The sequence below is a fragment of the Crocuta crocuta genome, unplaced genomic scaffold, assembly GCF_008692635.1.
Source record: "Crocuta crocuta isolate KB4526 unplaced genomic scaffold, BGI_CrCroc_1.0 scaffold614, whole genome shotgun sequence".
NCBI classification, from domain to species: domain Eukaryota; kingdom Metazoa; phylum Chordata; class Mammalia; order Carnivora; family Hyaenidae; genus Crocuta; species Crocuta crocuta.
In genome coordinates, this window is record NW_027529673.1 from 1559868 (window position 1) to 1574736 (window position 14869).

Here is a 14869-nt window from a genome sequence, read left to right on the forward strand (position 1 = left end):
GGCAGAGGGAGTAAGAGGTGGAGAGCTGGATGCCTGCATCTGAGGAGGTTGATTAGAGGGGTTGCCAGAGACAATACCGAATTAAGTTTCAGGTATCCAACCCCGTTTCCCTATTTTAACAATGAGGAAAGCTGAGGCTCAGAATGGTAAAGTGACTAATCTGAGGTCACAGAGCTGGTTGGTTAGTGGTGGAGTGGTAAATGAATGTGCCCACTTTAAGAGAAAATCCAACACACTTCCTCTTATTATTTCTATACCTGTGTAGAAGATTCACAGCTTCGTTATGCCCACTGAGAATATCTATAGAGTACTAATTACCAAGTGAAAATCCATTAAGTAAACATTATGGCTGTATTGCTTGTGTATATTTTTAGATGAGTCTGTGACACTAAATGGATCACGTAAGGCTGTTGGGGCCAGGCATTAATTTACTAGGAATATTTTAACTCTAAAAGTGGGAAAGCAGCGAGGGACCTAAGAAGTCAGCCATAACAAATTCATGCATGACATATAATAGTATACCTGACATATAATAATAAGCATAGGGGAGAAAACTGAGTCTCATAAAGAGAAATACAATTGTCTAAAGCTGCACTGGTAACCAGTGATTAAAATGAAGACCAAAGTCTTCTGACCATTTAATTTATTGCCGTCTGCAGCAAGGTTATCTAAATTATTACTGCAGCCTTTGTATTAAGTTTTCTGATTCAGTTGATTGCTTTGTCATTTAACTTCCCTGGAAGCTGAACATTGAATCATGAGTCACATCAACATGGCTATTGATATGTGTGTAGAGTCTAAGAGAAAAGGGAACCTGCCTGGTGAAATGGATAATTTTCAGTGCAAGCATCCAGTATGATACTTCTTAGTTTAGCAGTTCCTCAAGGGCAAAAGATTATGTATTTCCAGCACAAAGCACAGAGCCTGGACCATATTAGCTATCCAGTAAATGTGTGTTCAATGAGTGATCTAACCCCACAGGGAATTTTTGAACTATGTTTGTTTTTTTTTTTTTTTAAGTAGATTACCTATGATAAACTCATCAGGTCTCTACATTGGCCATACATAGGCACTCATGAAAAGTCACATGGTTCTCATTCTTTTAATAAGAAACACTAGAGAGAGCTATCAGCTGACAAAGGAAGGATAAAATGTGAGTGTTAGAAATGCCCTTGTCTGAATGTGACCTCTTGTCAGAACACCGGAAATATAAACTTTTCAAGTCCACTAGCCCAGTGACCTCAGTATACAAAGATCACTTTTTTCTCTTTGTCTCTGATCTGGCACACATATCCTCACAAACCCAAACACACACACACATACACACACACACACACACACACACACACGTACGGATTTTCCTTTTTGAATTCCTATAAAGGTATTAAACCTATACATTGTTTGTTTACATTAGTCTTAAAAATGACCCTTTACCATATATTTTACATGTAAAAATCTTTCTTCTTCAGGACCTCCTTACTCTACTATGAAAACCTCTGGACAAGTAGATTATTGAATAACCCATGACTTTGCCTTTCATCTGATTAGTTCCCTGAAAGGGATCATAAGACAACTGTACAAAGCCTAGAGGCCTTCAGAGTCCTGAATGATCACAGAAGGCTTTTTTTCCCCTCTCTTCCTGAAATGTCAGGGCCACCCTGAGAAATATCAAAGGAGATCACTGTTTGTATTAGGAACTAAAAAAGGAAAGAAAATAAAGAAATTTAAAACTCATTTAGGAGAAATGAAAGTTCATCTGTGGGTTGTGTGTCATATGAAGAGTATTATACCACTTTCTTTCATTGCCTGGACAACTATGGGGAAAAAACAAAGCTTCTGTGGTAAAACCCATGTAAGGAATGTAAGGGATCGTCATGTGCTGGCCCTTCCTGAATGCTCTTCTTTCCAGTGATACATGCGTGAGCACACAGACTCACACACTATAGGACCATTAGGGTGGGACTCTTGACCTGAATCAATTTTCAATAGTGCTTATGGATCATTTCTTCTTCCAGTCTGCAATGCTAATACCCATATGAATATCACAAATTACAAAAGAGTTTGTTAACTTGAATTGAAACTCACCATCACAACCTCTTGTACTCAGAGTTAAGTGTAAAGTGTTTTTAGAAATGTTGACCTATATATTCTTAGATGTAGGCCAGTTTTGGCATTTTATTCTTTTTAAGACAAGTTGGCTTATTAAATACACACATATTTGTATATATAAAGTTATATCTTATATAACTTTATAAGACTCTTCACATAAATAAATTACCAAATCAGGATAAAAGGCCTTTGTCTGGCCATACACTTCTAGAGCTTTGGGTTCAAAAAATATAAACCCATCCTTCATTAGCTCCTGTCTTCAGCTACTGCTAGTGGATAGAGTTATAAGCAATAGGATTAAGTCCCTTTTGTTAATTAGATGAAATCCAAGTCAGTTTTGGTCATAAATTCTGCTCTGGAACTCTGGTTTCACTACCCACATCATACTGATTGTGTACTTAGCTCACCCCTTAAAGGTAAGCACTTAAGCACTTTACCAAGGAATTTGCCTACACGGCAGACCTCATGAGTTTCCAGTATATGATTCAGTTTACAATTATAGTAAGTTTTGATTTCTCTTTCTTTTTGGTGATAGGTCAAGAAAGATTTGGAAACATGACAAGGGTCTATTACCGAGAAGCTATGGGTGCCTTTATTGTCTTCGATGTCACCAGGCCAGCCACATTTGAAGCAGTGACAAAGTGGAAAAATGATTTGGACTCAAAGTTAAGTCTTCCTAATGGCAAACCAGTTTCAGTGGTTTTGTTGGCCAACAAATGTGACCAGGGGAAGGATGTGCTCATGAACAATGGCCTCAAGATGGACCAGTTCTGCAAGGAGCATGGTTTCGTAGGATGGTTTGAAACATCAGCCAAGGTAAGGTGACCTTAAAAGAGAAACCTATTAGGCAAGGTTCACAAAGAAAATAATCATATAATCATTATCATCATTGTAATGATGATAATATGTTTTTGTTTAGTGATTTATATTTCCCAAATTGTTTTGAGCTCTTTTTCATCTCTAGGGGATGAGTAGGCAGGACAGAAATTACCATCCACAATTTAAGATGGTTTTGACAGGGGCACCTAGGTGGCTCAGTTGGTTAAGCGTCTGATTTCAGCTCAGGTCATGATCTCATGGTTCTTGAGTTCAAGCCCTGTGTCAGGCTCTGTGCTGACAGCTCAGCCTGGAGCCTGCTTCGGATTCTGTGTCTCCCTCTCTCTGCCCCTCCCCTGCTCCTGTCTCACACTCTGCCTCTCTCAAAAATAAATATGAATTTAAAAAAAATGATTTTGGCTAAGAGAGCAAAAAGCAACTTGTACATGGTCACAGTGATAATAGTTAATAACTGTGTTCTTTTAGTGGATGCTTATTGTATGTCAGGCATGTTTTACGTGCATTTTCTCATTTAGTTGTCAACAACAACCCTACTGGTAAGTATGATTTTAGAGTGAATGAAAGAAATGGGCCTTGCATTCAGTGTCCCTGCCTTATCCGTGTATTAACTAATTTATTACATCAATGTTTAATATTTTCTTTTGTATACCAGGCATTGTGTTTTGCCCTAGATGAAAAGATGGCAGGAACTTAGAACTACCACACTGGGAATACTGGAATCGTGGAGGGAGAGAGTAGATAGCATGTATCCTTGTGAAGAACATCATGTGGTTTGGCAGTGCTCACTCTTCTCGGTGGCGGAGGAGTAGCAGGCAGTGGGACAGAATCAGGGCTGGAAGATGAAGAACCCCATGTGGCGTGATAAGGGTATTATTCTTCTCATAATGCCCCATGTTGCCATCTCATCTGTCAGATGCATGGTTTTTGCCCTACTTCCTTTTGTTTTTGCGTATCTCAGTATCAGAGAGAGGAAAAAAACTTTTGTGGTAAATTTTGAAAGTTAAAAAATATATACATTAGAAAAGCAAATGTTTCACTGTGTTTTTAAATTTTCTGTGTGCATATAAATATATTTTACATTAACATATTGTAAATTTACATATATATTAAAAACATAAATATAAAAGCATATGAAACATTTTATATATTTTATATTTATTTATAAATAAATTATATTTTATAATATATTACTTATATAATATTCATATATTTTACATGTAGATGTATACATATATTTTACATTATTAAGATTGCATTCTGCATAGTTTTATATTATAACTTACCCATTTTATTTACTTGAGGAAAACACATAGTAAACACTTAGGGAGCGGAGCACAGGCAGTGTTGCTAGTTGTTTGGGATTCAGCTATGGATAAGATAAGCATTGTCTCTGTACTTATGGAAATCACAGTAATGCCTTATTGTGAACATTTGTGCAATCATTAGAGACTGGTTTGAAAATATAACTTGAATGGACATTATTCAAATCGGCTGAGGAGGAGTCTCAGACCTGTTTTATGCTGGAGAGCAGAATGGCCAGATTTTCTCCAGCGACTAGAGCAAGACAGACTGAGGCAGGTTAACCTGGAGATAGAGTAACGTGGCAGTTGTTGCGTTCCTGTGGGAAAATGGCAAGGCTTTGAATGAGGGTAAAGGCTATAGGGATTGGAAAGGAAAACCTGAGTTGAGACTATCACTGAAATTTATTTATTTATTTTTAAAATTTTATTTATTTTGAGAGAGAAAGAGAGAGAGAGCAACTGGGGGAAGGGGAGGGGAGAAAGAGAGAGCGAGCGAAGCCCATTCTGTAAGCACAGAGCCCGATGCAGGGCTTGATCCCACAAACTGAAAAATCATGACCTGAGCGAAAATCAAGAGTCATATGCTTTACCAACTGAGCCACCCAGTACCCCTCACTGAAGTCTGAATACCAGCAGGGATTAAGCAACTGCATGGATTGGGGGATGGTAGAGATGGAGAAGAGGGTGGTGGTGCCACTTTTTCTGTCCTCGTTGGGCTGTTCGTTTGTTCCTGTCATGTCCTGGAGAGTCTCCATGTCTGCCTCCTCTCAGTGGCATCTCTGAACTGGCTTGTGTCGGGAAGTTGCTATTTCTCAGTCCCTGCCATTTTTGCCTTCCTTCTTGGAGCCATAGTGTACTAATACGCTTTTGTCTTTTCTTCCAAAACCTTTGGTTTCCCTTATTTTTTAGGATTATCCTTTGATTCAGGACACAGTATCCATCATCTTCTAGTGCCTATCTACTCTACTTGTCAGTGAACCTTTTTGGTTTGTCTGTTTGACGAATGATTGTTGTAAGGAGAGAAATGTGGAGCAAAACTCACAGGTCTGATTAAAGGACAGAAATTAAAGAAATAATGACTTTTTTATAGTTTGATTTTTGGTTGTTAATCTTCGTTTTTTTATCTTTAGAAACAATTTTTTTAAGTATTTATTTATTTTTGAGAGAGAGAGACAAGAGTGAGAGCAGGGGAGGGGCTGGAAAAGGGGGAGACACAGAATCCAAAGCAGACTCCAGGCTCTGAACTGTCAGGGCCTGACACGGGGCTGAAACTCATGAGTGATGCGATCATGAGGTGAGCCAAAGTGGATGCTTACCTGACTGAACCACTCAGGTGCCCCAGCTTTTGTCTTTTTAAATTCCAAAATGTGTGTGAATTCACCTTTTCTCTTTATTCCTTAACCCTACGCTCAGTTAGTTTCACTCTACAGCTTCTGCATTTTCCTTTGATTCCTTTCTTTCTTTTTTTTCTTCTAATGTTTTATTTATTTCGGAGAGAGAGAGAGAGACAGCATAAGCAGGGGACAGTCAGAGAGAGAGGGAGACACAGAATCTGAAACAGGCTTCAGGCTCTGAGCTGTCAGCACAGAGCCCAACGCAGGGCTCGAACCCACAAACCATGAGATCATGACCTGAACCAAAGTCGGACGCTTAACTGACTGAGCCACCCAGGCGTCCCCGATTCCTTTCTTTCAAAAGAATTGCTCTCCTGCCCAGAAACTCCAGGTACAGGGGTAGAAGTGTAGGGTTTTAGAGAACTCCTTTTCCCAATAGGTTACTTTACATTTGAAGGGCAAACTAGAATGGATGACTCATATGGTCAAGAGAGGGAGTCTTCCATCATCCATTCATTCAACAAATGTTATTGAACACCTGTTTTGTACCAGATACTGGGAATACAGAAATGTGTAAAACAGAGAGAACCCTGACCTCATGGATAACAATAAAATATAAGTAAAACATATAAGGTGGTATACAGGGGAAAAGTGTTAGCAAAAAAGAAAAAAAGAAGAAAAAAAAGGAAAAGGCCTATGAAGTAGTGGGGAGGGCTGACATTGTTCGTAGACCAGAGGACCTCCTAGACATTTTCTTTCACCTCACTCTGACATTTCTTGCGTAACAGCGGCAGTCAAACTCTGCTTAAGAGCATGAGGTTCATTAACTTAAGGCCTGACTGACCCACTGTACTTAGATACTGGATTTTTAATCCTCCAAATCCCTGCCAGTGTAAACTTTGAAGAGAAGCTTTGTACAGAGAGAGGGTGGAGCGATTTCATAAGCCTAAAGTGCACTGAAATGCTAACAAGGGTACACGGCCTCATTGTATTGCACTCAACGTCTTCTTTCCTCCAAACATACTTCTACTGAAATTGTCTTGAATGTCTTAATAATGAAAATGTCTTCCTAGTGCCAGATTAGTATTCAAAGTTAATATCTAGCATCTCAGGACACTAGAGTGTCAAACTGCTCAAAAAGTCTTTTTAAAAAGATCTCCGATAAAGCTCTGCTTACTTTCTGAGGATGGTATTACAGCATTTACAAAGTAGAGGCCCAGATCAGACTGTCTGTCCAAAGACAGGATGGCAGCATGTGGAGCTGCGATCCATTTATTCTTTTATTATGACATTTGGGATCAGGGAACATTTCCCATGGAGATCTTTCTCTTAGAAAGTGAATCTGCTAACGATTAGAATCCTTTTGTGGGATGTCATGATCAGTCTGGTGGTAAACAACGGATTTCCTTTTTTTCTGTCTCTAAAGCTTCTGATGGACCAAAGGCCATGACCTTTAGCTTTATCCCCATGGCCACATCTTGTAGCAGTCCTGCAGTGTGGCCATTTCTGAAGCTGAAACTAATAAGATGTTAGAAGAATTTGTCACTGGGACTAGCCTCCATCTTGATGCTGAACCTACAGCTGAGGGTTATTTGCCCTTTGCTCTTCAGTTTTCTAGAATAATTTTCCATTAGAGTTTTCATGTCTCCTTGCTATTGCTGGAACATTCATGGTAGCCTCTGGCTGTGATTTAAGAGAGAAAAAATTAGATGTATGCTAGCATTTCTGATCATTTTACATCGTCTCTTCGATATTAAAACCAAAGGAATGAAAAGAAAAATAGTGTCTAGTAAGTTGAGCTTTCAACCTTTATATTCTTTTTTTTTTCTCAGCCATGTTTACTTGAATTCTACCTGTGGATTCACTAGGGCCAGATAATATATAATTGGGGTGATTACATGTCCCATTTTCCAAGGGCGTTCCTGGTTTATCCTGCTGTCCTGGTATAATTATTGGAACATCCCATTCCTGGTTTATAATTTGAATTTACATAGTCACCATATAGAGCAGCTGCTTAGTACATCTCATTGTCCACATCATATCTTAGTTCTACTAATGTCTATTTTATGTACTCCTGTGCGCAAGCCTAGTCTTTATAATGTTTTGGTAGATTTGCCTCTTTAAGATGAGAGCCTTGGTCTGTTCTTGTTGGAGCATCTCCAGAGTTGGCAGTCCTATCTTCTGGGCCCTTGTCAGTGGCAGATGGGGTCCTGCTACATGCTGAGCCATTTACCTCATGCATTCTTGGTGCCCATTGCCTGAATCTCCACCAGTTGATCCTCTTGGATTCACTTTCTGGCCACACCCACTTATCTTCTAGGGTTGTCAAGAACATTAAGTGATATAGTGTATGTGTTATGTCTGATCATACACACACACACACACACAACACAGACACCCCTCAAATATACCATCTCTATTATCTGTTTGCACAGCCCATCCGCTGGTCTGGATGTCACCATTTATACTTAGCTCTGATGCACACAACATCTGCACTCGGTGGAAGGGTCTGTTTCTATGTCTTAGCCCTTTCCAGGCTATTCCATCCTGCTTTTATGGTGCAATGGCTCACACATGGCTGTGTTTAAAAATAGGAGACCAGGAAAATGCCTGGGTAGATGGGAAATAGTGGAACAAGTAATGTGTATCCAATGGTGGTGATGGGAAGCAAAGTCACAGAAAGAACTGCAGTGTTCCTGACTCAGCTCCCCGCCACCTCATGCCCTGCTCCTGGCAGATTTCCTTGGCTGTTCCTATCCTATGTATAGCACCATTTTGGTCCCACCCTCTTTCTCAGAATGTCCTAGAATCACTGGGTTCCCCAGGAAGAAACTTTCCTACATAAACTCTCCACTCAGTTTTAGTCTTTCCCTGTAGTTAAAAAGAAAAATGTTGATGTGTGTCCTTCTGGGAGGAGTATACTCAGTAGTGTTCTCTGTAAGAACACATTAATTTCTTAATAGGGAGGAGTAGATGTTCCTCAGTGTAATGGATGTTTTTCATGTGTTCTGGATTTCTAGCAATTATTACACATGTTTATTATCTTTGGGGGAACTTCCAGCCATAGCAGACTTACCTTCCCAGGAAGAACCCATAAAACTTTCTTCTTTTGCTTTCTTTGCAGCCAAAGCACAGGCATGTGACCTAGATTACACCAGTCATACTTTTTGAGAGAGAGCATGAACAGGGTTGGGGCAGAGAGAAAGCAGAGAGAGAGGATCCCAAGCAGGCTCTGCACTGTCAGCACAGAGCCCAATAAGGGGCTCAATCTCACAAACTGTGAGAGCATGACCTGAGCCGAAACCAAGAGTTGGACGCTTAACCGACTGAGCCACCCAGGTGCCCCTCCACCAATTCTACTGATTGAGAAGTAGGCAACTGGAGCAAGAAGGGACAATGTAAAATCCATTTTTTGGTGGTGGAGGGGGGCTAGAGGCAGAGCAGGCCCCCATCCTTGGGAGACAGGAGAATTTGCAGGGTCCTGTGCTTGACCCAGAAAAAGAATCACTGCTGGCCCCAGGGGCAGTTGCATTCAAGTTCAGTTCCTCAAAGCATCGCAGATTACAGGACCCAGTGCTCAATGGTGGCTGGCAGCTGTGTCCTTATCAGGCCTGATTTATGTAGGATTTGAGTTTCTGGAAACTTAGGCGTGAGCCTATTTCACTAGACTGCTGAATAAATGTGCAAGCTACACAATATCTCTTGAATACACTATTCCATATTTGGCAGCTTCAGATTCTGTATCTTGCAACTGAGAATGTGGATTAATAAACATGGTCGAATATGTTTGAGAAATCTAACCTAAATAGCTGCTTCTCTTGCTGCAGGACGTCTTAGGACTTTGATGTTCTAATGTGCATTCTGAATCCCCAGTAAGAAATGTGGCTGTATTGCTAGCTGTTTGCTATATGTGAGCTTCATGCAAAGATTTTCATGCACACGCACTCATTCAATCCTTAGCATGAGCCTACAGAGTAGGCATTATTATTATTACTACCATTTTAAAGAAAAAAAGTTGAGACGGGTTACTTTCCTAAAACTGTATAACTACTGCCTTCTTTTTTTTTATTCTAATATACTCTTTGTTCTTTCATATGTTAACGTTTCAAAATCAAAGTGTGCCCTATAGCCAGTGTGGATTTCTAAATATACAAACGATGGCTCTTTCTGCTGTCTCCTTCAAGAAAGATGGGCACCTGGTGGCTCAGTCGATTAAGTGTCTGACTCTTGATTTCGACTCAGGTCATGATCTCATGGGTTTGTGACATTGACTCTGACTCAGTGCACCTGACTCTGCCCTGACAGCTCAGAGTCTACTTGGATTCCCTCTCTCCCCCTCTCTCTGCCCCTCCTGCACTCCCATACGTGTACTCATACTCGCTCTCTCTAGCTATCAGAATGAATAAATAAACATTAAAAAAGAGAGGGGTCTACACCATGCAGCAGTTAACAAAATAGTGGAACAAGCTTAGGAAATGCTGGCCTAGAATTCTCATTAAAAGGAAAATTTTCTGCGTTTTGTTGTTTACTGAGTTATTATTACTATTATTATTACTCTGCAAGCTAAAATATGCAGCCATTAAGAAGTGGCTAGTTTTTCTGGAAGCTGCCTGAAGAGTAGTATCACATCTGATATGTTTTATAGGCTTCTAGAAAATACACACTTAGAAACATAATGCATTTATACAAATGGGAAATGCATAGTAATTGCACCTGGGTATGGGTAGATAGCTATTCTAATTCATTTTTTAGTGGATTGAGCAGAGAATACCATTTAAAAAAAACCCTTTTATTTTTAAATTAGGTAGTAGGCTATCTCTGATTATTCTCATTTTTCAAATGTCAAGCCATGAAAAAATTCTTGACAGTCACTGGTACAATCACTGATTCAATACAATTTGTATTGAGTGACTGTCCAGGTCTGTGCTGTGAATGATGTATATTAAGGCCTTCGTAAGTTCAGAGCGTGCTACCAGGTGCCAGTTCTTATTCTTGAAATGTCAGAATTTCCTATAGGAAATAGACTTTACAGGTTTTAGGCATCTGTCTCCAAAGAATTTAGATGAGGTTGTAGGATGTGTGTTCACTGACTTACTTGGTCCCAGCACATTTAACCCTGTATTTTTAGCTGATCTGATTAGAGCTGTTTGTACTTAGGGACATAAAAGAAAGGGGCCAATCTGAAATCTACAATCAGAGCAAAGTTAGAAGACATTATTTTAAGGAAATGGTGGCAATGTTTGATAGTCTGTAGCGCAACCATTGGAATCATTGCTTCTGACAGATTCTTAATGCTCTACAACAAAAAATGGGACTTGGTTCTTGAAGTTGAGAAGAGCTTAAGTGCCAGAGCCTGAAACTCAAGCTACTTACCTTCTTGTGAATCAGTGTAAATTAATAATAATGTTTTAATTTTTATCTTTAGCCAGGTTGGTTCTCCAGAGGTTTACTAAGTCTGTGCTTATAATTTCCTAGGTAATCTGAGATCCAACTATGACTAAAATGTCATAGGAAAGCAGATATGGATCCTCAGAGGATATAGTCATAGCTTGGTGTGCAGGAGGCAAGGCGTTCTGTATGTCCTTCTCTCCTGCATGATTCACATTTTCATTTCATAAAGCTTAGGTCCTTCCTATCTGACATTTGGACAATTTTAATAGTCTATCTCCAGACTTTGCTTATGGTAGTCTGTACTTCATGGTGCTAAAAAAAACTCAGCCTACCCAAGGGATCACTTTGATAATTCAAGAATCTTCTGAATCTACTTTTTGATTCAAATTTAGACACCTTGTAACAGGGATCAGCGAACTATAGCCTGCAGCCCAAGTATATAGCCTACTTCCTATTTTGTAAATAAAGTTTTATTGGAACACAGCCATGCTCACTGATTTATGTTTCTAGAGTCAGCTTTCCTCCTGAGTCTTGATCTTCAACCATGACTCCTTTCCTAAACTTCAGACTTCCATATCCTTCTGGATCTCTATCACACACACAGCTCTTCAAACCCAACACATCTGAAACTGAATTCATCAGCTTTTCTGCCAGACAGAAATCAGATCATCTGATGTGGAGACCTCACATCCCCTGGACATCTAAGCCATGCACCCTTATATAACTAGGTTACTCACCCTTCAGAAGCCCCTTGTTCCTGAGCATAGAAAATCGTAGAAAAACAGTGAGACTCTTTCTTGCCCCTTTCTTGTCCTTCTGTTTATCCCCTAGTGATAGCGAACTGCATCACATCCCCTCTTTGCATCTTGCTATTCCTCCCGTCTGGGACATACTTCTTAACAGATATTCATATCCTACCCTCTCATTCTTCCTTCAGAACTCGGCTCAAGTGCTACTGGTTACTAAGTCTCAGGTAGTCTCTCTTATCTCTTATCACAATTATGTCAAGATTCTTTCTTTGTGGGCCTGCCCTCAGCACTGCACTGTGAAATCCTCCTGGGCACAGCCACCAGCTCAGTGACTTTGCACATCCATAGTGGTCATTTGCTCAGTGGTTTTTGGATGGAACAGAATTGTTTGCTGCACTGCTTTTCAAGGACTCTTTCAGAAGATTCTTTTACCCTGTTATTCTTTTCCCTACCCATCATGGGGGTATTCTGTCCTTAGAGAACTATGCATAAGCAGAAAAATTAATTTACTGCTGTATTTCCCAGGAGGACTCCACATTATGTAACTGCTTTCATCCAGAAACCTCTATGGACACTTTGCACAGCAGGGAAGTTGCAGTGTCCTGCAGCGTAGAGTGGGGAGTGGGGAGCAGAGTGGGGAGCTTGGTAATGCCACATAGCATCTTGCAAGAGTCTCCCATTAGCCTGTGGATCTTATTATCTGGCTTATTCCTCCTTCACACCCCAAAACCAAAATTTAGCAGCTTTCCCCTCATTGAAATTCCCATCATCTTGTTTACATGCATCTCTCCTTTTGTTCAGCTCTGTCATTTGAGCCATGCGCAAGGACTAACATATAGGTCTTTTCTTACTACTCGTAAAATGGAGTTCCAGAGAGGCTTTGGAGAAACCAGTCCAAGACTTCAGATCTAGTCCAGAACTCTACCCAGTGACAATGATTCTTGAAAAGTTGTATACCAGGAACTCCTGAGGAGCTTGCTAAGATTCCACATGGTTCATGCCTGCTCTGATGTGTCTAGAGGGGCACAGAATATGTTTTTAGAAAACAGTCTTTGGTGATGTTGATATGTGCCCTGGTTGAGACGCATTGTGTTATACTTCATTCATTCATTCATTCATTCATTCCTGAAGTATTCCTTGAATAGCTACTATGCATTCAGGTAGGCACTTTGCCAACCAATGGGGTACTTACTATAAAGGGTGCAGATTCTTCCCATTAAGAACTTCCCACTCTCCTAGAAGGAAACTCATATAAACAAATAATTATAGTACAGTATGAACTTCTGTAAAAACTGGTGGCTTCTATGCAGGATCTCGGAACACTTGAAGGAAAGGCCATTACTTGTGCCTGAGAATAAGACAGCTTCCTTGATGTTTGTTCTGTGTCACCAAGGATGAGAGAGTCCCCAAAGGAAGATCCAAAGGGGACTAGTGAGAAGAACTCCTTTTTAAGGGATGGCATGCAGAGGGGCTTTAGAAGCCACTGTTAGGATATCCTGGGTGTTCTTAAAGTCAAAGACAAGCTTTTCATCTTTGCTCTAAGATATCTTAAGTAAGAACATGTCACTACTGTAGTGTTAGTAGCTTTATCAGTCATCAGAAAATTGTCAGTACAAAAGCACAAAGAATCTTATTATTAAGAAGCATAAAGTTTATATTTATGAAACACACTGTACTCTTCTTCCTAGGCCTTGTCCTAAGTGCTTTATTTGTTTCACTTACTTCTCACAAACCATTATGAACAAGATAGTGTTAGCCTGTTTTACAAATTAAGGAGCTGAGGCTTAGAGATGTCAAAGGATTTATCCATGATCATATGGTTAGCAAGTGGCAGAGTCAGAATTAGAACCCAGACCCATCTATTCAAAGGGATCTTTGAATAGTAGTTTTTGTAAATTCACTACTATTCTCCATTATGTTCCGATTTCTAAAAATGTGTTGAAATCTCTTGAATGCTGCTGCATATTTTCACATTCCTTTAGTTCTTGAGATTCTAATTGAAATATTTTATTTCTTTCAAATCTTTTTATTTTCAGTGTTTTGGCAAGGAAAGGGAATAAACCCGTTCCCTCAATCTGCCACGTATAACCCATGCTCTTTGACCTTTTTTTTGATTGTCTATTTCATTTTTTACTCAAGCTTAGTCATTATATAATTTAACTCATTATAGTTTCTTTTAAGCTTAGGGTTATTTTATCTTCATTTTATTATGGAAAGTAAAGCACAGCAGGATTTAAGTAACTAACCAAAGTCATACAACTCTTGAATCTCAGAGCTAGGATTTAAACTGATGTCTGATTGATTGTGGATATGCCTGGTACTTTCCATACCAGCTTTCTACTTTGAAAAGACAACCAACAGGCAAAAGCTGCGTCTCCTCTGTCAGAACCACTGTCAGAACATCCCGGGAAGTGTTGCTTCCTTGTGTCTCTAGGAGTTTTGTTACTAAGACATATTTGTCTTCTCCCTCCCTGTGTTACTTCATTATTTTTCAGTATTGATTTTATTTGTCCCTGTTTTGTGGTCCTTTACCTTGTTTGATGTGTCTTGTTTGCCATCTTTGACACAAGTGGTCTTAGATTTGCAGGCAGCAGCCTGCTCTCCCAAGGCCTTCTGTTTCATCTCTGTCTGCTTCACTGACTAGTGAGGTATTGATTTCTTGGGAGGGCCTGCTGGGATTGAAGGAAAAACCAATATCCCATTAGATACAAATGAGAAGCAGCAGCAGCTTCTCAGCAGTCTGTTCACTGACCTAACATGTTCGGACACTGTTCAAAGACTAGGTTAGCCTGACGTGTCCAGGGGTATTCCAAAGTGATTAGATTGTCGTAGGTATAAGGTAGAAAAGCCAATGACGGTAAAATCAAGGGCTGTAAATCTCTTTCCTTGAACTAAATGAGGTGGAGTCATCTTTTGAGAATCATTTGCCTGTCAAAGGTTGCTTCAGAGGAAGGAATTTCTCTGTAGAAAGCTTTTCTAATTCTTGGTCCCTCTGAATTTTCTAGTGTAGACATAATCTTTGTGTTACCATAAGGCAAGTCCTCCAGTTTTTATGTTTTGCAGGGTTCCCAAAGTGAAAAAGAGGGTATCAGAAATGGGGTGCCTAGCATTGCCCATACATTATGTTTCTGAAACATTATATAGAAGT

The 14869-nt window shown here is 39.8% G+C and overlaps 1 protein-coding gene across 1 annotated transcript in view; it reads left to right on the plus strand.

The window, feature by feature from the left end:
* Positions 1-14869, plus strand: part of RAB38 (RAB38, member RAS oncogene family) — a 53799-nt gene that overhangs the window by 18882 nt on the left and 20048 nt on the right. The window contains exon 2 of the mRNA XM_077763039.1: positions 2645-2925. Coding sequence (XP_077619165.1) covers positions 2645-2925 — 281 coding nt within the window. The remainder of the gene's footprint in view (positions 1-2644; positions 2926-14869) is intronic.